A 25,373-nucleotide genomic window follows, 5' to 3' on the forward strand; every position below is an offset into this window, starting at 1 on the left:
ATACAGGACACTGAGGTCCTATGGGGGCCGACTACTCCAAACAGCCAGAACCCAACCCAAAAAAGAAGCAGCAAAAGTACAAAAGTAATTCCCAACGAGATCAAGAATTCATCAGCGTTTGAACCAAGGCATCAAAAAGCAATCCACAGAGACTTGAGTTAACACAAAGCAAAATATTACCTAGGTTCAAAAGTTTTCATGTCTCCATAGACAAGAAAGGCAAAACTTCCAAGAACATGAAGTCATAAACAGGAATCAAACCAAAAATCTTGAAATACAGGAACTGTGAACTTAGGACTAGAAACCAGGAACTGTTTCCCCTTTTTACAACGTTGTTCTCACTAAAGGCCGGAGAGCCCAGAAACCACATAAAAGGCCTCAGTCCCACCCAGAGCCGGCCCTAGGTATTTTTCAAGTGTAGGCGAACAGAATTTTGGCGCCCCCCCAAACCAATCACTGAAAAATAAAAGCGTTGGATAAGCGAAAATGTTGGATAATAAGGAAGTATAAAGGAAAAGCCTATAAAACATCAAATTACATTATGATTTTAAAAATTAAGCACCAAAACATCATGTTTTACAACAAATCAATAAAAAAAGCAGTTCAATACATGGTAATGTTATGTAGGAATTACTATATTTGCAAATTTAGCACTAAACATTGAACAGGGATATAGGGCAGTGTGGACTTAGATAACCCAGATAGCCCTCAGTATTAAAAAAAAAACCTCTAAAATCAGGACAATAAATAAAGAACAACACTCTGAAAACAGAAGAAATCCAGACAGTAAACAATCAGGGACAGCTAACACCTCCCAAAAAAAGATTCTCCCAGGCAAGAAGAAGCCAGGCCTTGAAGCCACAGGGCCATTAAATGCTAATCAAGGTGATTAATTACAACATTCACACCTGCTTCAAAGAAAAGTTCTTTCTCCCACCCTGGACCTTCTACAGATATATAAACCCCACATACCTAGCTTCCACGTTCCTACAGACCTCACAATCTCTGAAGGCCCCAAAGGTGGGCTTGCGTGGTGCGAAGGTGGGTCTGCGCTGGCCGGAAGGCCCAGCGCGGCCACTGGAAGGCCCGAAAGAGAAGGAGGTGGAGAGTGGTGCCCTCCTCCCAGGACGATGGTGCCCCCGGGACGATGGCGCCACAGGCAAATGCCTATTTCGCCTTATGGTTGGACCGCCTCTGGTCCCACCCATGACATCACTTCACACACACCTGCTTTTTCTCTCCTTATTTCTAAGCCTCTGAGGAAAACAAGTTCCTGGTTTCTAGTCCTAAGTTCCTAGTTCCTGTATTTCAAGATTCTTGGTTTGATTCCTGTTAGGTTTAAAAAGCATCAGGAAATGTCCAAATTCTGCAGCAAGATTCAGACCTTTCTAAGTGTTGGAGCAGTGGAGACTGCCATCCTGGATCCTAAGGTGAAGTCCAGGACCGTCCCCACAGGCATATTATTTGTCTATTTATTTATTTATTAGCGACATTTATATCCCGCTCTTCTCACCCCGAAGGGGACTCAGGGCGGTTTATTTATTTATTTACAGTATTTATATCCCACCCTTCTCACCCCGAAAGGGACTCAGGGCGGATCGCATTATATACATAATGGCAAACATTCAATGCCCATATACACATAGAACTGAGACAGAGACAGACGCAGAGGCAATTTAACCTTCTCCTGAGGGGATGTTCGATTCTAGCCACAGGGGGAAGCAGCTGCTTCATCATCCACTGTGACGGCACTTCCTCATTCCAACGTCGTAAATTAGTTAAATTTGCCTCCCCACTTTATTAGTGGTACCTTATTTCCTACTTGATAGATGCAACTATCTTTTGGGTTGCTAGGTCAGCAACGAGCAGGGGCTATTTTTTATTTTTTAATTGACAGGTGCTCACCCCGCCATGGGCTGGCCTCGAACTCATGACCTCATGGTCAGAGTGATGTATTGCAGCAGGCTGCTCACCAGCCTGTGCCACAGCCTGGCCCCTGTATATATACAAGTATATATACACATAATATATTATTGCTTCATTAATTAAATTAATTAATAAAATTAATAAAATTAAAATTAAATTATTCATTACTTCAAGGACTCAGGCAGCCCAGAAAAATGGGATGGTACTGGCTTCAGCATGGCCGTGCTGTGTGGCTAGTCTCTTGTTCTGTTCTGTTCTGTTTATTATTATTTATTGTATTTTAAATGGTGTTATGATATGTTGTTCTTTTATTTTATTATGTTGTATTGCTCTGGGCATGGCCCCATGTTAGCCGCCCCGAGTCCCCATTGGGGAGATGGTGGCGGGGTATAAATAAAGTTTTATTATTATTATTATTATTATTATTGCCACAGCGGCAACTTAGGGAGATGTGGTGTAGTCTCCACGTGTTTCAAAAACAACTTTTTATGCCATTTCTAATCGTATCATATGACTGTCAGGAAGGGTCCAAGGACCTTCTTCTGTTTAGGGGTCTGGCTTTGATTGGTTAGTTTCCATTTCAGTCCAGACACATAGGGACACATTACACAATAATGTATGTAAGAGCAGTGGACTTTGGGTATACAATATATGGTAATATTTAAAATATGTGCCCCTGCCTCTGTTTAACCTATATATTTTTAAATCATTGCAAATATTATAAATCATTGCATACACCTCATCAAAATTGACCCAAAGGAAATTGACCTTGGATAATCACACATACACATTTACCACAAGTGTCTTCTGCTTGGAGAGTTATACTCAGAAATTAATTAATTTTTAAAGGATCACATCTACGCTTACCTTGTGGGAAACAGCTCTTGGGCTCCTTCTTTTGCACAGGCAAAAGGCAAACAGGAGATCTGTGGTCTACTGTGCTAATCTCCGAACAGCTGGTATCAACTCTCTAGACATGAAAACAGAACAAGAGAAATCAGTGTATTATGGACACAAATTATTCAGGGTTATTCCCTCTGTGATGGCCGTGCTATTTGCTTTACCTTGATAGAATCTAAGGACAAAATACTTGTAGATTCAGAAATCTGAGAAGAAAAGCTTTGCCTTGACTTGTTGTATATCTCTCTCCTATTTCGCAGCTGGATCTCCTATAGAAAAATATGCAACAATAAACTTCAGCAATAAAAGTTTTAATCTTCCATTTTCTACCAATATCACACAAATATAATTCAATTGTTTGAAAAAATAGAACTATAAATCTGGAGACAACAAATGCAAATTTTAGAAACTTATTATATTTCAGGAAATACAATTGAAGGCGTGATATGTTAGGCTCAGACAAAGTATTATATATATTTTTTAAAAAAATAGAGTTCTTAATTATCAAATGCCAGAGAAAGCATTTACAACAAAAATAACAAATTGTAGTTGGTACTCTGAGAATGAGCAAATATTAAGTTCATTGTTTATCGATATGATGTAATTTTTTCAGCTTGTTAATGAATTAAAAGGTCTTTGTTGCATAAAATACAGTAATTACTGTAGCCATTCTTTGCTGAGAATAACAAATCAAAATTTAGTCTGGTGTATGCTTGTTTATATGTATGTATATAATGGTATTTTGTCTGGAGAGATGTTTTTAGTGGGGAAAGCAACAGAAGAAGAGCAATTCTTGATAAAGTGATGGTCCTCATTAATCAGATTAGAAATTAACTGTTTACTTAAAGCTATTTGCTATCCTCTATTTAACAGTTTCTGACACAATAGACTATCTAAATGCCTCCAGTTTTATGCAATTTCCATCTTTGCTGCTGTCAACTACAAAAAATAGGGATTTTTTCTTTCAAATTATTGTAACATCTTTGTGAAAGTCACGCAATATCGAAGCTTTACATTAAATTAAGTAAAGTGTTTTTTTTCCAATTTGATTTGATTTGTCAGCAATATTTGAGTCTTTTCCCCTGATCATAATGCTACATGATTCCTTTTAATCCTTTTGTGCTGAAGCGAACTAATAAAAAGTAATAATAAACTTTATTTATACCTCGCTATCCAAATGCACTCCTCATTCCTGGATATTTCCAGAAATACTAAGAGTCTTGCATTTGCAGTCTTGAAGTAGTGTTGTCTATGATTTATTTATATAATCTAAGACTACTTGGGGCTTTTAAAAGAAAAAATATAGATAAATGCACAAACCTTATAATTGTGCATAGGAAATTTCCCTCTCTGTAAGCACCCTTTATCAGCAATGTTCCAGATCTAAACTGTTTCAGTCAGCCTCATACCTGCTTACTCCAATCAGTTTCCATGATAACAGACTCTTCCTCATCACTTAAAGTATCCATCTCCGCAAGAGGAACACAAACAAATGGATATGAATTTAAGAGAACATCTTCCTGCTTTCCATTCAGTGGTGGTTTCTGGCAGTTTTTGAAACTTTCACTTCCGGCATAATTCTCTTGGATCCTTTCTTCTGCTTCGGCACCAATGGACTTTTGCATAACAATAGTCAGTTTTTTGTTTTTTGTGCTGGTTTTCTTCAGCTTCTCCATGAATGCATTGCAACATGAACTCCACAGGAAATCTCTGACAGATTGCAACCCTCTGCGAATATGAGCCAAGGCCTCCTGAGGTCCAGCCTCCTTTACCTTGGTCTCAGTTTCTGAATCACTACTATTGAAGGAACTCAGCAACAAAGCAATGAAAAGATTGAGGACCTGTGAAAAATAATCAGTTGAAATAATCAAAGTATTGAAATATAGCACACTGTCCCCTCACTTTTGGGTTCAGGAGTGGAGGAGCTGGAAAAGTTCATTTAATGGCATGCTGGTCCAGGTGTCAGTATTGAAACTGACCAAGCTGGCATCGCCTCACTAAGGAGAGTTGTTTTGGAAGATCTATCCAGCAATTTCAGCAGCTGTTGCTAAGTTATGGAATTCCCTTCCATGAAAAGTTTTAGTTGTCACCCTCTCTGTATATGAGAACATCACTGGATGGCCAATATACACATTACAGACTATATAATTTGAAGCAGAAGATGGGAAGGCACTATACAGGGCTGGCCCTAGGTAATTTTCAAGTGTAAGTGAATAGAATTTTGCCCCCCCCCCCACAAACCAATCACTGAAAAATAAAAGTGTTGGATAAGCAAAAATGTTGGATAATAAGGAGGGATTAAAGAAAAGCCTATTAAACACCAAATTACATTATGATTTTACAAATTAAGCACCAAAACATCATGTTTCACAACAAATCAACAGAAAAAGCAGTTCAATACATGGTCATGTTATGTAGGAATTACTATATTTGCGAATTTAGCACCAAACATTGAACTGGGATATAGGGCGGAGGTGCCTCAACGGTGCCCCCTAGAGGATGGTGCCTTCAGCAACTGCATACTTCGCCTAATGGTTGAACCGCTCCTGTCTCAGCAAAAGGAATTTAACAAGAGACAGGTCTGAAGCCATCTTATCAGCATCACATGTCATTTTGTCAAAACAGGGGCCCATATACTTTTGCACAGGAATCAAAATGAGCAGCCAGTCTGGACACATGAAGCAGGTAGGATTTTCCCAAGTTGGGAATGAAACAGAACATTTCTTCAGATCCATCTGGGAGATATTTATTTAGCTACCCAGTCACTCACTGACCAGTCTGGTTTTGGCAGCCTTAACAACCACCAACCCTATACTGATTGGTCATTGTTAATTGCATGCACCTATATTGCTTATACTCAATTTTTTTGTAATATGGCATGAAGGCTGGATCTATGTTTGGGAGAGGAGAGACAGAATATCTCAAGTCCCCAGCACTTAAGGGGGTTCCTTAAGGAGAATTTTGGGTGCAGCAGTAAGATCCGCACATCACATGGGTTGAAGCATGTGCTTCACAATCGGTTGGCCAGGGTGAGGAGGTGGTGGACAGGCTAAAACTTAGGTATCCTAACACAACTATTTGTGCAGGTGCAGGACCTGTATCTAGATTCTGTAATGGACTGGATAAGATTGAATAAACTGAAGCAGGATCCCAACATGATGGAAGGAAAAGAGTCCATAGCTGTGTCCCCATATGAGTCCACAGCAGTGATGCAAGAGAGAGTTTAATCAGACGCCAGTCAGACTATTCAAATAGCATCATGCCAAGATTTTCTGGAAGGCTAATGTGGCCCTGGCCTTGCACAGTTGTCCACCTCTAATGTAATAGAGCAACGATTCCCTACTAGCATTAATTAGCTGTGAACCAGGGTCATTATTAGAAAGAACTGTACAAGGCATGGGGAAGCATCACTGAATGACTGATTAAAATTTTCAAACTTTTAAGGACAGACAGAAGCGAAGGAAAAGTAGGATTGTTGTGTGTTTCCCGGGCTGTATGGCCATGTTCCAGAAGTATTCTCTCCTGCCATAGATGCCTGCCATAGATGTGGGCAAAACGTCAGGAGAGAATACTTCTGGAACATGTCCATACAGCCCAGAAAACACACAACAACCCTGATTCCAGCCATTAAAGCCTTCGACAACACGAAGGAAAAGTAACCCGTACACAACTGCTCAGCAAACGCATATATAGGGACAAAGAGAACTATTCTAATAACCAGTGCAGAGACAAATGGTAACAAAAAATGTCCCATAAAATATTTGGATACTTACCACTAGATTTCCAAACACAAGCACTGCCATGAACAGAATAATGCACCATCCATCCGGAGCAACTTCCATACAGCCCCACATGGTTTCGATCCACTCTCCACACAGAATTCGGAATATAATAAGGAAGGAGTGGAAGAAGTCTTCCATATGCCATCGTAATCTATCGGTTTGGTTAGTAGGGTGACAATGTGGCACTTCGGAATCGCTACAGATAAGGCAGTTGGATGAGTTTAACATGGCTTTGTAATAGTTCCCAAAGGCCTGTTTGCCGACCACAGCAAAAATGAATATGGTGAAAGCTAGGACAAGTGTGAGGTTACCCAGTGGGCCTACCGATTTGAAGATTATTTTCATTAGCTTATTTAAAGCTGGCCAAAACTTTGACAACTTGAAGATTCTGAGCTGCAAGAGTGGGAATAGAAAAAGAGAACAGAATCAGATAAAAATGGTTAGATTCTGGTTTCTCCGGTTTTAGTTATATAAGGTTGTGTGGAATAAAGAGGGGGAGGGAAGGAAGGAGAAGCAAGCAAAACAAAGTCTATGGTCGTGGTTCTCAAACTTATGGTGCCTGTGACTTCCCCAAGGATTTCAACCCTGTGGGAACCACTGGATAGCTAAAACCTTGGTATCTTAGCCCAACACTATTTGTACAGGGTCAGCACCTAGATACTGTGTCCCCTTCTACACTGCCGTTTATCCCAGGATCTGATCATAGAATCATAGAGTTGGAAGAGGCCAACTTGCTTGAAACGTCAGAAGAGAATACTACTGGAACGTGGCCATGCAGCCCCAAAAACTCACAGCAACCCAGTGATTCTGGCCATGAAAGCCTTCAACAACACATTGAATAATCTATTACTTTTGCCATGTCCTTATATTTATTTTAAATATTATTTCAACATTTCATAGACCTACATGAAAGATTCAAGTTGACTTATAACAGGAAAAAGACACATCATTACCATTCTGAAAATTGATAGGTGTTTGTCAAGCATCAAATTTATTATGCCTGTAACAACCAGTACTGAGTCAAAAATATTCCAAGTGTCTTGAAAATAGTAGTATGGATCGAGCGCAATAATTTTGAGCACCATTTCAGCTGTAAAAATACCAGTGAAAACCTGCAAAAAAGGGGAACAAAATACGAAGTCATAAGAATAGATTCAGAACTCTTGTAGTGATGTAAACACTTCCAGAGAGCAGCACTGGAGAGTAGACTTGTGCACAGATTCGGCATGGGGGGGGGGGGAGTCGGTTCTCTTCGGCCAATTCGGCTTGGTCAGCTTGGCTGGACACCGTAACGGTAAGGGCCCAGCCGTCACATTTTCTTGTCTTTAATGGCCCTCGGGAAGGTGCTTCCTTAACCCCATTGATCAAACCCAGACTCCCTTGAAAGGAAGAAAGTAAAGGATCCCAGGAACAGGAAGGGAAGTTTTGTAAGTTCCCCATTGCCTCCAACTAGCTAGATCTTCCTGGATCTTTTGGCTGCCTAGCCAAAAACAGTTATTTCCATTAACTGATTTTTTGGAGGGTCCCAAAACAGATCTGGGTGCCCAATAAAATTCGGATACCAAAAACGAATCACCCTCCAGCCGAATTGCACACGCCTACTGGAGAGTGTTTAACCTATATCTCTACGGCACTTTTGCTTGAGTCCAAACAATGCTAATGAAGAATATAAGGAGACTAAAAGTGACTAAGACTGTAAGTGCTATGGAGTTATTTTGCATGCTAGGGGAGTGTTATCCTCTATGTAAGTGGTTCTCAACCTTTGGTCCTCCAGTTGTTTTGGACTTCAACTCCCAGAAATCCTAGCCATCTTACTAGCTGTTAGAAATCGTGGGAGCTGGAGTCCAATGCACCTGGAGGACCAAAGGTCCTTGGTTAGCATGGTCCCAGCCAGTAAACTTCATGGTGCTTTTAGGGATCTCAGAGGCTGGTCTGTCATTTTTACTTGTCCACGTTTACATTTATGAAATTATTTCACTACATTTCCATTTATCAACTGTTGATTGTAAGTTCTCTTATAGAGGCAGCCTCCAAGTTACAGACAAGATAGGTTCTATAGATTATTGCTATTGGAAGGAAAAGAAGAAATTAAGATGAGAGTTTATATCCACTGTCCATCATTGTGTTTGTCACAAACTGCAGCTGTTGATTTATATACAGTAGTGAAATGTGTGGATTTCAGTCCTAACTACTTTACTGATCCAGAAATATTTTCTTCTTAGTAAGGTAAAGGTTTTCCCCTGACGTTAAGTCCAGTCGTGACCGACTCTGGGGATTGGTGCTCATCTCCATTTCTAAGCCAAAGAGCCGGCGTTGTCCGTAGACACCTCCAAGGTCATGTGGCCGGCACGACTGCATGGAGCGCCGTTACCTTCCGGCCGGAGCGGTACCTATTGATCTACTCACATTGGCATGTTTTCGAACTGCTAGGTTGGCAAGAGCTGGGGCTAACAGCGGGCGCTCATTCCGCTCCCGGGATTTGAACCTGGGACCTTTCGGTCTGCAAGTTCAGCAGCTCAGCGCTTTAACACACTGTGCCACCAAAAAGCCCAGCAACCCAAATTAGCTAGATCGTGTGAATCCAGATGTTGCCCTTGACTTGGAGACTTATGTCACTGTCACGTGTTATTTTAGATGGATGGCAGAATAGGATGCCTATATTTTCTTCCATCAGTAAGACTGCTTCTGCTGATAACGTCTACACTACAAGTCAGACAGGCTGATTATTTCAGTTTTTAGCATTTTTTCTCCATCCATTGGATGTTCATTTCAGTGACTATACTGTGCAACTGCCTGATTTCACAAAAAATGGCAGCAGCAGAAGAGAATATCGTATTTCTGTGGGTTCAAGAAACAAAGTTATTTATTTCATATCAAAAGCATTGCATAATAAATAAGTTTAAAACAAATGAAATAAAGGGATCGCAAGAAACAAAGTGTGATTCGTGGTACAGTAGAGTCTCGCTTATCCAACTTTCAGTCTGCCTTTTAGTAGTCAATGCTTTGATAGTCAATGTTTTCAATATATTGTGATGTTTTGGTGCTAAATTCGTAAATACAGTAATTACAACATAACATTACTGTGTATTGAACTGCTTTTTCTGTCATTTTGTTGTAAAACAAGATGTTTTGGTGCTTAATATGTAAAATCATAATGTAATTTGATGTTTAATAGGCTTTTCCTTAATCCTTCATTATTATCCAACATTTTCACTTATCCAACGTTCTTCCGGATAAGCGAGAATCTACGGTATACTCAAAATAGCACCAAAAGTCTTGGAGAGTATATCAATAAAAAAGTGATTCCTGACATGATGCTTAATAAAGATCTAAAAACTTACCCGGTTTCCTATCACAACCACATTTTTCGGAATAGACATGCTTTCTAGTGCCATCAATAAAGTGTTCACTATAATGCACAGTGTAATAAATAATTCCATAAAAGGGTTTATCATGAACTTCTTCATTGCTTTTTTCACATGCAACCAGAAGGGACAGCATTTCCAAATGAGATATTTCCGGACAGCCTTTTTTATGCCAGGAGGGAATTTCAATTTTGGGTCTTCCCATTCTAAACAGCAAATTATGAAGCAGTAGAAAAACTTCACTGAAAGTTTACAGATAAATATTTTCTCATCCACATATATCTGATTCAAGAAACACTGACAAAAAAACCCCAAATAATTCCTACACAAGCCATACTTTTCATCATATTCGTAGTCATTTTTTGTTTAACTATTGAGGAAATGTTAAACTGGATAACTATTAATGCATAGCCCTTTCTGACACATTTAGTCAAAATCTGCATTATCTAGGATTAAAAAAACAGCAAAAGGTGCTTGTTTTAAAAAGACATGGGAATGTGGTTTCCATTCTACGGCTACCATCAAACCAAGTCAGCACAGTAATGGACTAATTTGAGCAGGGCAAACACATGTATCTAAAAAAACCTAAAGTCAATATATAGGATGATCATATGTATTTTGTATTCCTTATTTTATATTTACCTGTACCTGAATACCATGGTTTCCTAAAATGTACAGATACAGGTCTTAATCTGCATATTTACTATATCCTCACTCCTCATTCCAGAATCCTTTTTAATTTGTCCATAGACCTATTCTAATAATTTGTTTACAAATCTCTATTCACCAGTTTTTCATTCAATTTTAAACAAATACTATACATTTTTTTAAAATGTCAATTTGATTTATTTTCATTTTATACCTAACACTTCAAAGAACAGTGCTTTGCAAAAGATGATTAATTTTAACTTACCCAAGGTTTTGCTGACGACATTGGCAGCACTGGTTAATTTTTGTCTTTGAAATGGGTCCTGAAGAGTTTCAGTTGGCAGGTGATAGGACATTAACAGATCTTTCTTTGATTGCAGAAAATAAAAGACGGTTTAATAACGTAAAAGACGCTACCATGTCCCCATTTAATTACACACAATCCTCTATACAGTAGAGGGTAATGTATGCAAAGGGGTCTAAAAATCACGTTCATTAAAGTGAAACATTTTCCTCCAAACCATCATACCAATTAGGTTATATTAGTTAGTAAATTGAACATTTTTTTATTTACCCCAAAGGCTTTTGTCTTAATTCAAAAGACTCATCCACAAACAAATGAAGCCCCCTTCATAACCAGAAAGGCAGGGATTACATGGCCCCAGAACTTGGCCTGACAATTTTATTCTGTAGCTTTGTCCCTGTTTTCCAAGCAGGGTGAGGAGTATTGAGACAGATCAAATTGAGAAGCAAAGCTTTCGTCTTCACATCTTTCTTGCCAACATGATGGCAACTAAGAATTAGACTGATAAATTGAGCTATTGGAAAACAGGGATACAGATTCAAAGTTTTCACTTGTATGACTAAAGTACCTCTGCATGCACATTGCAAAGGCTGGAAAATTGCACTCCCCAGAAGCTGTACTTTATAAGGCAGGCATGGGAAAACTTAAGCCCCCAGGTGTTTTGGACTTCTTTGTTGATTTATATCTGAGAAATTCATCAATATCCGTAAAATATTTACCAAATGTCAACTATATTATTATTATTATTATTATTATTATTATTAGGCATTTGGAAACAATAGACATTGACAAAATTACGATCTGCCAACTGCAAAAGGCCACCCTACTGGGATCTGCACGCATCATCCGAAAATACATCACACAGTCCTAGACACTTGGGAAGTGTTCGACTTGTGATTTTGTGATACGAAATCCAGCATGTCTATCTTGTTTGCTGTGTCATAAAATAATAATAATTTTTATTTATTTATTTGACCAGTCATATGACCATTTCAAAACACAATACAAATCAGCACAAGGCAAAAAGGAGGAGAATTTTAGTATATGTGCTGCCGAAGCAAGCACTATATTAATATCAAACATCTACTATTTTCTGCTATTGTATGAAAATATATTTGCTACCTGAGATTGATAGTGTTTAGCATTCGTCATTGTCAACTGGAGCACACCTACAATTTTCAGCTATTATGTGAAAATATATTTGCTACCCGAGATTGATAATGTTTAGCATTTGTCATTATCAACTGGAGCACAAGAGTAACCAGGATTCAATTGCAAACATAGTGTAGCTTTCAAATACTGTTATGCAACAGGATTTAGCAAATGTTTCCTTTGGTTAAATATGGGAGTAACATTAATATCAAAAGCAGAACTATTCTGCCCCCACACTAGCGATTTATTTGGAAGGTGTCTATGATGCAGGGAACAGATCAAATGCTACACATCTGAAGTAAAAACAACAATTTATTAAATAACAGATCTCAAACTTCCTCTCCTCCAGGGTTTACTGCCAGTCTTTGTGGAGGGAGTTAAAGTCCTAGAAGCACAACCACAGGGAGATTTCAAATGCAAGGTGGAAGAGGCTATCTAGACCAACCCCACAAACTATACATAAAATACTAATGTCCTCCAACGAAAAGAGGGCTTAACAGAAGTAAACAGTGAGAAATCCTGCAGACTCATGACAAGGACAGAAAAGTAATATAATTTTGAATAGTAAGGTAAGATGTAAATGCTGATGTAAAATTCAGAATTCATTATGATTTGATTTAGATAAATATGGTAGCTTTAAAAAAAAAAGACTTTTAGAATCTTGAAGGTAATTATAGTATTAAAGTTGCTGCCCCAAGGAATGCTTTAAACCAGGGGTCCTCAAACTTTTAAAGCAGAGGGCCGGTCCACAATCCTTCAGACTGTGGAGAGGCCGAATTATCATTTGGAGAGAGAAAAAACGAACAAATTCCTATGCACACTGCACATGTCTTATTTGTAGTGCAAAACAACAACAACAATGAAAGAACAATACAATATTTAAAAATGAAAACAATTGTAACCAACATAAACCTATCAGGATTTCAATGGGAAGTGTGGGCCTGCTTCTGGCCAATGAGATAGTCAAGTGAATTAGGATTGTTGTTGTTGTTGTTGTGTGCCTTCAAGTCATTTCAGACTTTGGGCGAGCCTAAGCCTACAATTATTTATTTATTCATTTAATGCATTTATTTATTACATTTATATCCCGCCCTTCTCACCCTGAATATATATATATGTGTACATACAATATATTATTTTATTAGCATAGCATAATATTAGCATTATATATTACTATATTGAACTATACCACTTTACTGCAATATTATATGTAATATATAACATATAATTAATATTATTATATGGTATTATTAATAATATTATATTGTATAACATTATAATATTATCAATATTATATGTATATACAATATACATATATTATTAAAAATGATATAAAATGTTACATTATAAAACTGAGGGTTGGGGGCAGGTAAATGACCTTGGAGGGCTGCATCCGGCCCCCAGGCCTTAGTTTGGGGACCCCTGCACTATACTGTAATATTATATGTAATATATAACATATAATTAATATTATTATATGGCATTAGTATTATATTGTATAACATTATAATATTATTATCAATATTATATGCAAATACAATATATTATTAAAAATGATTTTAAAATATTATATTATAAAACTGAGGGTGGGGCCAGGTAAATGGCCTTGGAGGGCTGCATCCGGCCCCCGGGCCTTAGTGTGGGGACCCCTGCTTTAAACAGTCAGATGCATCCTTAGGTAAGGTTTTTTAGCGAATATCACTGAAGATTTGTGTATATCTACAAATTCAGCATATAAGGTTTATGCTACTAAAACTTACAAGATCTGTTTGAATTTTATCAGGTGTAGAATAAAACATAGTTTCATCTTCCCCATAGGTTCTGCGCTTTTTGCCCTTGGGTTTCTTCCTCTTCTTGCGTTTTCTCTCTTTTTTATTTTTTGACTCTTCACCTGACATTTCTGCATCTTCATCCATGTGTTGTTGCTCAATTGCTTCCTGAAATAGACAATGTTCAAATAAGTACAATTTGCAAACATGAATTAAGGGGAAAACTTGCCACTTAGTGAGGAGAAATACTTCTGGAACAGATCCTTGCTACCATGGGAGAGGTCATTTCTATGTCTAAGTATCAATCAATTTATTAATGCTCCGACCAATGGTCATATGCATATACAGAAACAACATCAAACAAACATCTATACAAAACACTATAAAATCCAACACTTAAAAGTAGGATGCAAGCAGAATAAAACAGAACATGCAAACTATACATTGTGAGGTACAGCAGTACAAGTGCAACATGTGCTGAGAGCTGCACAATTACTGGTAAAATGCCAATGTATAAGATCAGTCATTTAAAAAACATAAGTAAAAATATCAACCAAGCATCTATAGAAACCCTGTAAAATTCCATGGTTAAAAGCAGGATGCATGGAGTATAAAACAGAGCTTGCAAAATATAACCGGTAAAAAGCCAGTATAAAATATCAGTCATATTAAAAACTAGATCAAAGCATCCCCATGTCTAAGTAGATAGGACTACCGGGGCCAAAATCCAGTAATTAATAACCTAGTCAATGAGATAAGGCATCTATTTTCCAAAAACTGCAGAACCCATATTTCTAGTAGTATTATCATTTTCAACATGTGGTATTTTGAAAATCTGACTATTTGACAGTTATTTTATTTGTATTCCACCATTCTGCCATAAATGGAATTCAAGACAGTATCAGTTTTGTCAGCTATAATGTATACTGAAGAGCATAACTCAAATCCTATCAATATGTAACATGTTGGATGGACTACATAATTTATAACTCTTTAATGGTGAGATAAGATTGTGAAATTAGATATGAGAGGGCAATCTTTCACTATTCATATTTGTGAAATAGAGGTAGCCAAAAAGTATGTCCTGATTTTGATAATGTTCTCTATGTTGCTGACATATTTGGGGAAGAAGGGAAGTGCTATTTAGGAAGGGTTTCCATTTGTTTCTTCAAGGCTAAAGAGACATCTATACTGACCATTTAAGTCAGTATTGAAAAATGTGGTTTTGCTGTGCAGATAGAAGCACAGTAAATCCTGGAATCAGTTTGAAGCCTAGATGTGATTATAGAAACCATAGAACATTAATGTGCATGAAGGCCTTTCTTTCGCATGGTTTTGTGGGTATGCATTCCAGTTACCACAGTTAGAAGTTAGCTTTGAACTACATTAAATGGTCAGTACAGATGTGGCCTAAATGTAGGGCCACAGTTGTGCAATAGGTTAAATCAGGGGTCCCCAAACTAAGGCCCGGGGGCCGGATGCGGCCCTCCAAGGTCATTGACCTGGCCCCCGCCCTCAGTTTTATAATATAATATTTTTATATCAGTTTTAATAATATAATATATTGTATATACATATAATATTGATAATAATATCATGTTATACAATATAATACTAATAGTAATACCATATAATAATATTAATTATATGTTATATATTACATATTACAGTATAGTGGTATAGTTCAATATGATGATATATAATGCTAATATTGTGCTATGCTAATAATATATTGTATGTACATACAGCTGCTCTGAGTCCCCTTCGGGGTGAGAAGGGTGGGATATAAATGTAGTAAATAAATGTAGTAAATGAATAAATAAATAATTTTAGACTTAGGCTCGGCCAAAGTCTGAAATGACTTGAAGGCACACAACAACAACAACAACAACAACAATCCTAATTAACTTGACTATCTCATTGGCCAGTAGCAGGCCCACACTTCCTATTGAAATCCTGATAGGTTTATGTTGGTTAAAATTGTTTTCATTTTTAAATATTGTATTGTTCTTTCGTTGTTGTTGTTGTTGTTGTTGTTTTGCATTACAAATAAGACATTTACAGTGTGCATAGGAATTTGTTGGATTTTTTTTTCAAATGATTATTCGGCCCTTCAACAGTCCAAAGGATTGTGGACCGGCCCTCTGCTTAAAAAGTTTGGGGACCCCTGGGTTAAATCGTTGAACTGTTGAATCTGTTGAACTCAAGGTTGGCAGTTCGAAGCCACAGGTCAGGGTGAGTTCCCGCTTTTAGCCCTAGCTCCTGCCAACCTAGCAATTCGAAAACATATAAATGTGTGTAGATCAATAGGTACCGTTTTGGCCATGCAGTCATGCCAGCAACACAACCAGGTGGTGTCTATAAACAACAGGCTCCTCAGCTTGAAAATGAAACAAGAGCACCTCCCTATGGCCAGAGTTGAGCACCGCCTCCAGAAAGCCAGAGATGAAAGGAGAAGCCTTTTCACTGTATTAAAGGCTTTGAATGTTTGCCTATCTGTGTATGTTGTAATCTGCTCTGAATCCCCTCGGAGAGACAGAGCAGAATATAAATAAAATGTTATTATTACTGTTATTATTATTAAGAGAGTTAGCCAATAGAGATATCATTTAAGGTGGACAACGGCTTTATCCAAATTCCTCCTATGAGCACTCAGATACTAAGCCTGGGATATGAACTGTATACCAACTGCAGCCATGAACATTTTATCCAGATATTTTTAACCATTTCCACAATTGTTTGGTCACATTTATTTCCTGGATAAGTTGCCCAAGCTCCCATTCAGTATGATTACCCTTTAGATTAGATCCAGATGACAGGTAAAAATCAACAAAAATACTAAATATGATTTGAGTTTCGTTTATTTATATCTTGCCTTTTATTCTGGAAAACATTCAAAGCCTTTAATACAGTGGAATAACAATGACTGCAGGAATGTATTCATAAGAAAGTTTGACGTTTGTAATAATAATAAAAGCATTTGTAATAATTGCGCTTTTACAAACCTTTTCCTTTTTTAATATATCCTTTGCTTTCTGAAGCAACATCTCTCTTGCCTTTGTTTGTGCAAGTGTTGCTTTGTGTTGCTCATCATATGCCATTGTTACAACAGCCAGGATTAAATTGAAGAGATAAAATGAACACAGAAAGATGACGATCACAAAAAAGATGCAGTAAGTTTTCCCAGATGTTCGGATAACCTATGTGGACAAGATTATATAATTGTATAGCTTCTCAGAGGTTGCAAAATTGCAAAATAAGCAATTTTAACATGTGACTGGATAGTAATTACATATTATGTAGCGACAGTTTCAGAAGGATAGCCATTTTAATATATTACAGCCAAAACATTATTTTGGCACAGGTGGCATGTGCAGTTAGATATAACAAATTTAGACTCAGGAAGACAGTGTTGTTCTATATCTTCAACTTGTTTCCTGAATTATGGTGACTCTAAGGAAGGCATGGGCAAACTTGGGCCCTCCAGGTGTTTTGGACTACAACTCCCACAATTCCTAACAGCCACTGGCTGTTAGGAATTGTGGGAGTTCTAGTCCAAAACACCTGGAGGGCCCAAGTTTACCTGTGCCTGCCCTAAGGCATTTCTTGATATAAAGCATTAGCAGGATTCCAGTCCTAGTATGATAACTTAATCAGTGTATACATGCATTGTTTATGCTGATTAATCCTTTTGTATATAACAAAGCAATTATGGTTCAAAAAAGCTGAGGATCAAATCAAAAATAATTAAATATATATCCACAATAATTTAAACATACACAAAGAAAAAATAAATGTTATTTGAATTTGTAAAACAAAAAAAGGTAATAACTGCCAAGTCAGTACATATGTCACAATGCATTTCCTACTGCTCGTGTTACAATCATGTAGATGAGAAATATGACATAACATAACATTTCATATAGAACACTTACACTGTCCAAGCTTTTAAAAAGCCATGTGTGTGTGTAGAGTCTACGCACTATTTACTTATATTATGTCTTACCTGTTGATAGAGAACTTCCCAGCTATCCTGCGTCATTAGTCGAAACAAAGAAAGGAAAGCCCACCCAAAGTGATCAAAACTTGTGTATCCATAGTTAGGATTGTCTCCATGTTTCACACAAACAAAGTTGGCTTGACATTCGGTGCTATTAATGACAGACATTGTGTTATTAATAGATTTCAAGAAAAAGACAACTCACTTCATTATCAAAACTTGCTATAAGCCTGAATGCTATTTCTTAAAGTAGTGAGAATTTCAAAGAATGAGGCTAATTGTAATACACATCTGAACAGAATGAGTATAACTGTCCACGGCACTATCTAAACAGCAGTTTCTATTCCCTCTTAAACTAATTACGCCTTTGGGTTCTTCCAGGGAGCATCTCAGCTTCTTCTACCTCTGACAATCACCCCATCCTGCCCTCCATAAAAAAAACCCTGTTTTTGCTCAAACTCTGCCTTCTTCCTTTCCACGGATACTTGGGTCTTTCTGCATTTTTGTTCACTTAAAGACGACAAACCAAGTTGGGGACAGGCATATATTATCTCCACTACTGTATGTCCCAGAACTGTCCTGGAATGTGTTCTTTGTAGAACATACGATTTAATTTTAATCTGTGCCAACACCAGGGTTGTGAGCCATATAGCTCCCCTTTCCAGAATTAATTTAAGATAAGGTGGCATGCCCAGTGCACTCACATGGTGGTCTCATTTGCATTGATCTGGATTATTTGCAGTATTTCAGCAGATTTCTATCTCTAGTTAAGAATAACATTAGTCATTCTTAGGCCGTTCTTAATGGAACTGGAAGAAGCTCTAATTTGAGAGCGGTTAGGAAATGGATCAAGGGTGGGATCTTCTCTGGGGAAATAAGATGAGCTCCACCTTTGAAATTAAATACAGGGGAATAGCACAGTCTGAACCTACTCCTCAATCAACATGGTCAACCATAGAGAAACTGGCTTTCTTTGGTGTCATCGCATAAAGGAAATATGCTACTCTATGATGTGGTCCTGATTCTATTTACAAACCCCACCCCATAATTGGTCTGAACTTTTAAAGGATATTAGTTACTCATTAGGAGTTGAAGTGTATCCACATAACAATGGATCAGAAGAGCCATTCATTTTCTGGTAGATTGAGCATTTTTCTGGAAACAAAAGTAATAAAAGTTATTTAAACATTTTCCCATATTGAGAAACAATGGCCATAATTATCACTTATTTATAAATTGGTGAGGAGGGCCCCCAGATTATTCACAGGGCTGCCATGAAGCTGATTTAGCATAAGCACTCTACTGAAGCATTCTTATGTATTGAACTTCAAGGATTTTTAATAGGTGAAAAACCAAGCAGCATAATTATCTTTCATGCTATTTTTAAAAAATGGACACATACATGCCCTGTGGAGAGGACATAGATTTCTCATCTTATAGGTACATACTTTATATATTGCCTTTACATTTCACTGAAGGCATCAAAAGTCTTAACATTATTTGTAAAAGGAATATAATCTTATACAGAATACGTGTTGAGGCCTGTGAAATCTTTGAGAATGAGGAGGGGGACCTTTTGGTGGAGTCTGAGGTTTTTACTTCTGAACCTGTTACTTCTGTGGGGGGGGGGGGGGAAAGAAAGTGTTCCTCCTGATGATGGGAATGTTTCAGTTTATCTATTGTTCAGGAAACAAAGTGGTTCTCATAAAAATCTGCCAGGGATTGGCTCTGAAAGGAATGTGGAGGAGACAGGAGCTCTGCCTATAACTCAACTATTACAGTTACGAAGAGATAGTGCGAAGCAGAGACAAATTTGTTGTTCCCAGAGGCTGAAACATAAGCAAAGGGAACCCAGGTATGAGAAAGTGTGGTGTCATGGGTAAGAATTAGAATTCTTAAGTGTTTTAAGATAATGTTCATTGGGAGATCAATGCTGGATTTTTATGGGTCAGGTCGCCTGTCTTGGATGCTCCTAGTTAGGAGTTCTTGTCTTTGGTTCTGTATCTTGCTTTCCTGTTTAAGATCAATGCCTCTTGTTTGGATAACAATTCTTGGTTCAAATTTTCAAGCCTTACACAATAAGTAACAAGTTTATTAAGAAAAGGGTATATAATAGAAAAGGCAGTTTTAAATGCTTCAAAGCATTAGCTAAACTGACAAGGGCGTTTGGGAATTGAAGACACACACACACACACATATATATATATATATATATATATATATATATATATATATATTGGGGGGGCAAATTTTGAGAGGCACTGGTTTACAACACATTTAAAATGTCTGTGTATATCGAGAAAGACATATAATTTACCTGGACCCTCTAACAAATCTGAGCTTTTGTTAATGAAATCTTGATGGACACATTTATATTTTAAATTGCCCATGAAAAGCTGAAGGCCAACAAGGGCAAAGACAGCCAAGAAGAAAACTGTTAACAGCATTACATTTGCGAGCTTCCTCACTGATTGAAGGAGTGAGGCTATAATAACTTTCAACCCTATGGAAAAAAAGAAAAGAAAAAATATGATATAGAAAACAATATTATATGGAAACTGGAAGAATGCAATTTACAGCCACATTGATGATATTTGTCATCTGTTACCTTAAGATGCTGTGTCACATGGGTCACACCCAAAACTATTGTTTGTGAAAAATTGTGTGGTCAGAATAGGTTCTTGCCTGGAACAATGTTCATAAATCTGCAGCACCAGTGTCCCTAATGTCCATTTCACAAGGAGCTCATGAAAAAGAGGCACTCTTACAGCATCCCACGTTATGTGCAAGATGGAGCAAAGAGATATCTAGGCATGGGCAAACTTCTGCCCTCCAGGTGTTTTGGACTTCAACTCCTAGAAATCCCAGCCAGCTTACCAGCTGTTAGGAATTGTAGAAGTTGAAGACCAAAACACCCAGAGGGCCAAAGTTTGCCCATGCCTGAGTTATCCTGTGAACATGATCCCAGTGACTCAAGTACTTTGCTTCAGTGTCGCTTCTCCAACAACCCATGACTGGTCCACACTGGCAGTGTTTCATTGAATGTCAACAGCACTAAGTAACACAATTTTTGTTCCTGGGTTATAAATGTCATTTCTTAATTGGTTCTATAAGAAAAACATGGAAAAGGTTTATCCTGCAGCACATTTTGCTATAGATGAACAATGAATGTCCGGGCTGTGGCACAGGCTGGTGAGCTGTCAGCTGCAGCCAGCTGCAACAAATCACTCTGACCAAGAGGTCATGAGTTCGAGGCCAGATCAGAGCTGCGTTTGTCTCTGTCTTTGTTCTACGTTAAGGCATTGAATGTTTGCCTTATATGTGTAATGTGATCCGCCCTGAGTCCCCTTCGGGGTGAGAAGGTTGGAATATAAATACTGTAAATAAATAAATAAATAAATAAATAAATAAATAATGTCTTGTAGAGTCTCAACCAATTCAACATAGTTTGTGGCAGCCACAAAAATGAAGTTTCTAGAGTATAAAAATTACTTTCAAAGTAAGTCCACAGGAAATAAGATTTTCAAACCAAGACAGAAATGTTTTCATTATTTTTTTTTACTCTTGTAGTGCAGGCATGGGCAAACTTCGGTCCTCCAGGTGTTTTGGACTCCAACTCCCACAATTCCTAACAGTCTCAGGCTGCTTAAGGGAAAAGGAAGGGCCCTGGGGCTGTTAGGAATTGTGGGAGTTGAAGTCCAAAATACCTGGAGGGCCAAAGTTTGCCCATGCCTGGTGTAGTGTATCCATAGTTACTGCTTCATAATGTGCTTTTGTGTTCCATGTTTCGCTTATCCTGCTCTAAAGTTATGCATGTACAGCAGCCTTTACTGAGTACCCTCCAGAGGTATTGATCACCTCAATTGCTGGTTGAATGTCAAGATACCTGGAGAGAGGAAGTAGTGGCAACATATGTCCAGGTGTCATTTCTCACTCCTTCCTGGTGCCTCTCTCTAGCTTCAAACTGTCATGGAAAAATTATGGTGTTTCTCACAACCGAATACCGGTCATGACAGCTAGCCTGTAACTGTCCCAAATGTAGTTGGTATGTAGTTCTTTGATCAACCTGACACTTCTGTTTGGTATATTGTACTTCACTTCACTTTAAAGCTCTGTCGTCTTATTGCTCATATGTGTTTTTTATCAGCAAAGTTTTTTGCATTATTGTTTTATTTTTTAACAACAGATTGCTTTTAAATTGTTTCATTGCTACTTTATTTTTCTGTAAACTACTTCAAAACTAAACTATCTTGAAATTAAAAATTTTGTGTAAGTTTAGTAAACAGCAAAATATCACCCATATGCACACACACACACACGTATTCTCACCTGGGATTACAGAAATTGCTTTAAACGTTCTCAGTACTCTGAAAATTCGGAGAGCAGCAATGCTACCAAAGTTACGACCAAAGGATAAATATCTGAAAATTAGAAAAAGTTTTAAAACAAAATTTAGCAATGATAATTTTCAGTTTACTGAAAAGTACAGTCTGCATTTACTACATAGAGATAGGTTCCTGCCTATTCCAAAAAAATTATACCGTTAACTTGTCTTCTACATTGGTTGCGAAAATGTGTGGTATATGGACCACAACTAAAGGGTAGGCTGCACTATTTGCATTTCAGACATTCCAGATTTAGTCCCAAGTGTCTTCCCTTAAAAAGCTATCACAGGCTTAGAAGGACTCTGCTAAGCTGCTTTCATACTGAACTACATGAGTCAGTGTTCTGATGCTTAAATAAGAAAACTTCATATGCAGAGATCCTTTGGTGGAGGATGTATTGGGTTCCAGCTTCTATCCTCAGCATGTCAATGTGAGATAGGAAAAAGAACTCCTGCTTGAATCACTGGGGAACATTTCCAGTAAGTGTAGCTAACAGTGAGCTAGATGGCCAAATGGTATAAAGTAGTGGTTCTCAACCTGTGGGTCCCCAGATGTTTTGGCCTTCAATTCCCAGAAATCCTAACAGCTGATAAACTGGCTGGGATGTCTGGGAGTTGCAGGTCAAAACATCTGGGGACCCACAGGTTGAGAACCACTGGTATAAAGTAACTTCCTACATAGTTGCTATTTCATTTATCACAGATGCAACTTCCAAACTCATTTCCTGCTCCAACAATCACTAAAGGAAATAAAGGTTGATACTGAAAGAAGGCTGAGCTGAATTCATACTATTCTGCCATTTACATTTATTCTGCCAGATGGTGATTTGGAAACACACAAATGAAGATAGCTAGTGTGCATTCAAGCTAACTGTGATCCTAAAGTGAACCAGGCTGTGGCGCAGGCTGGTGAGCAGCCAGCTGCAGCCAGCTGCAACAAATCACTCTGACCAAGAGGTCATGAGTTCGAGGCCAGCTCGGAGCCTGTGTTTGTCTCTGTCTTTGTTCTATGTTAGGGCATTGAATGTTTGCCTTATATGTGTAATGTGATCCGCCCTGAGTCCCCTTCGGGGTAAGAAGGGCGGAATATAAATACTGTAAATAAATAAATAAATAATAAACCTATCGTTTTTGGAGCAAGATTTGTTCAGAGGGGGTTTGCCTTTGCCTTTCTATAAGGTGGGGTAAGGGATGCCCTGCCTGAGATCATCCAGAGGATTTCTTTGCCTGAGTGGGGGTTTCTAGGGCCATAGTCCAATATTCAACCACTACACCTTGCAAGTTCCCTCTTCCATATATGATTATGCCTTGGCATAAAACTCTGTGAAGACACAAAGCAGAGGAGAACTATGGTAGGTCACATCTTCTAGCTCTAAAAGACACCTTAGTTCAGCATTTCTACTGACTTGAATCACAGAGAAGCAGCATCTAGAACGCCAAGAGCTACATCAGGAGTAGGAATCATGCAGTCCTCAAAATACATTTAGACTGCAAGTCTCAACAGCTCAATCTAGGAGAAGGGTTCTAGCTTAGCTTTCCACCTCTGGAATTTTAGACCTGCAACAAAGGAGGTCAGAAGTGAACTTACGTCATAATTAATACAAAGAAATCTAGGACATTCCAGGGATCCCGAAGATAGGTAAATTCATTCAAAACAAATCCTCTTGCCGTCACCTTTACAACTAATTCAGTCGTGTAAACGGTTGTGAAAAAAATCCTGGAAAACAAAGCAGCCAAAAAAAGCAAAATCATTGGAAGTGTAGAGGAATCATCTTGCTTCATTCTTTCTGCCCCTTCCCAAAGGAAACCAAAGAACATGACAGGTGCAGTTATATTTTATTGTATCATTATATAATCTAATCTTATATCCAACTCTGAGCCCATTACTGAATCATATTTGCACAATGCACAGCATGAGTCCATGTGTCTTTTTTAATTGAAAGAACTGAAATAAAGGAGATACGGCCACAGCTCTCCAACATCATATCTGGAAACTAATATACTACATAAAGCTCACAGCCCCCACATCACATTGTCTTACTGTCTTTTAATTCTCTTTGTCTCGTCTTACTAATTCAGTCCATTAGAATAGCTACTGCTTTTTGAGGAAAGTGCATTAAAGTGTACATTGATACTTACTCAGTTATGTTATAGTATGATGGAGGATCTTTTAAAGTCATAAACACACAGTAGGCGAGAACAACACATGTTATGAATGTAATGAACAAAGTAAACAATGAGTTATGGAAATAGCATTCATCTCAAATGGAAAAAGAATTACTGATAAGTTCACAATATTTACATGGAATAAAATGGTATATCCTTCTAACTTAAATTTGTCATTTTTTTGGTTGCATGTTGCAAGTCACTTCTAGTCATCACTGCCCAAGCAGGGAGCTTTGAAATTATTGAACAGAAGCTCTCTGAAGCGTTAGGTGCTCTTATTGCCTATTACAGGAAAAACCAGCTGATCCCTAAACCATCTAAAATGCAGACATGTGTGTTTCACCTTAAGAACAGACAAGTATCTCGAGCTCTGAGGATGACCTGGGAAGGAATTCCACTGGAGCATTGCAACACACTAAAATACTTGGGAGTTACCCTGGACCATGCTCTGACTTACAAGAAGCACTGCTTGACTATCAAGCAAAAAGTGGCAATACTCTGGGAGGTAGTATTAGCATCTCTATATTATTATAAATAACAATTTCCCGTTAAGTAATAAGAGAATTAAGGATGGCTATCAGTGTAAAGGATATGTGTGTATCAAAATTTTGATTGCTAATCTTCTCAATGGGTGAAAAGGACTAAATAAAAATAATGCTTTTGTGGCAGTAAACCGATAGATTCTTCTCCGGGCTGATATCACCATGAAGGTCTGCAAAATAAATTTGCATGCTCATTAAATTGTTTAGAAAATTCTTTAATAAGATCAAAGTATGCCACATGATCACATATTGCAACTACTGTCTATAGCAGAGCTTTCCAAAAAATTTTCAAAAATTTTTTGGACATGCATTCTTTTGTCACATGGCAATTCGGTTTTATTAGCAACCGGATATTAAACCAACCCCTTATAAAAGTTTCATACTGTATAATATATATTAAATAATGTATAATCTTCATAAGTTTCATATATTGTA

General features: G+C 37.8%; 1 protein-coding gene across 1 annotated transcript in view; it reads right to left on the minus strand.

The window, feature by feature from the left end:
* Positions 1-25,097, minus strand: part of LOC100560385 (sodium channel protein type 5 subunit alpha) — a 39,329-nt gene extending 14,232 nt beyond the window's left edge. Inside the window, exons 1-11 of the mRNA XM_062984583.1 lie at positions 23,819-25,097; positions 22,176-22,267; positions 20,164-20,349; positions 18,926-19,001; positions 17,853-17,997; positions 16,852-17,046; positions 7,562-7,720; positions 6,600-7,001; positions 4,236-4,667; positions 2,991-3,095; positions 2,794-2,896 (exon numbers count right to left, since the gene is read on the minus strand). Of these exons, the coding sequence (XP_062840653.1) occupies positions 2,794-2,896; positions 2,991-3,095; positions 4,236-4,667; positions 6,600-7,001; positions 7,562-7,720; positions 16,852-17,046; positions 17,853-17,997; positions 18,926-19,001; positions 20,164-20,349; positions 22,176-22,267; positions 23,819-24,048 (2,125 nt within the window). The 5' untranslated portion in view covers positions 24,049-25,097. The remainder of the gene's footprint in view (positions 1-2,793; positions 2,897-2,990; positions 3,096-4,235; positions 4,668-6,599; positions 7,002-7,561; positions 7,721-16,851; positions 17,047-17,852; positions 17,998-18,925; positions 19,002-20,163; positions 20,350-22,175; positions 22,268-23,818) is intronic.
* Between the last annotated feature and the right edge of the window lie 276 nt (positions 25,098-25,373).

The sequence above is a fragment of the Anolis carolinensis genome, chromosome 6 (genome assembly GCF_035594765.1).
Source record: "Anolis carolinensis isolate JA03-04 chromosome 6, rAnoCar3.1.pri, whole genome shotgun sequence".
Classification (NCBI taxonomy): domain Eukaryota; kingdom Metazoa; phylum Chordata; class Lepidosauria; order Squamata; family Dactyloidae; genus Anolis; species Anolis carolinensis.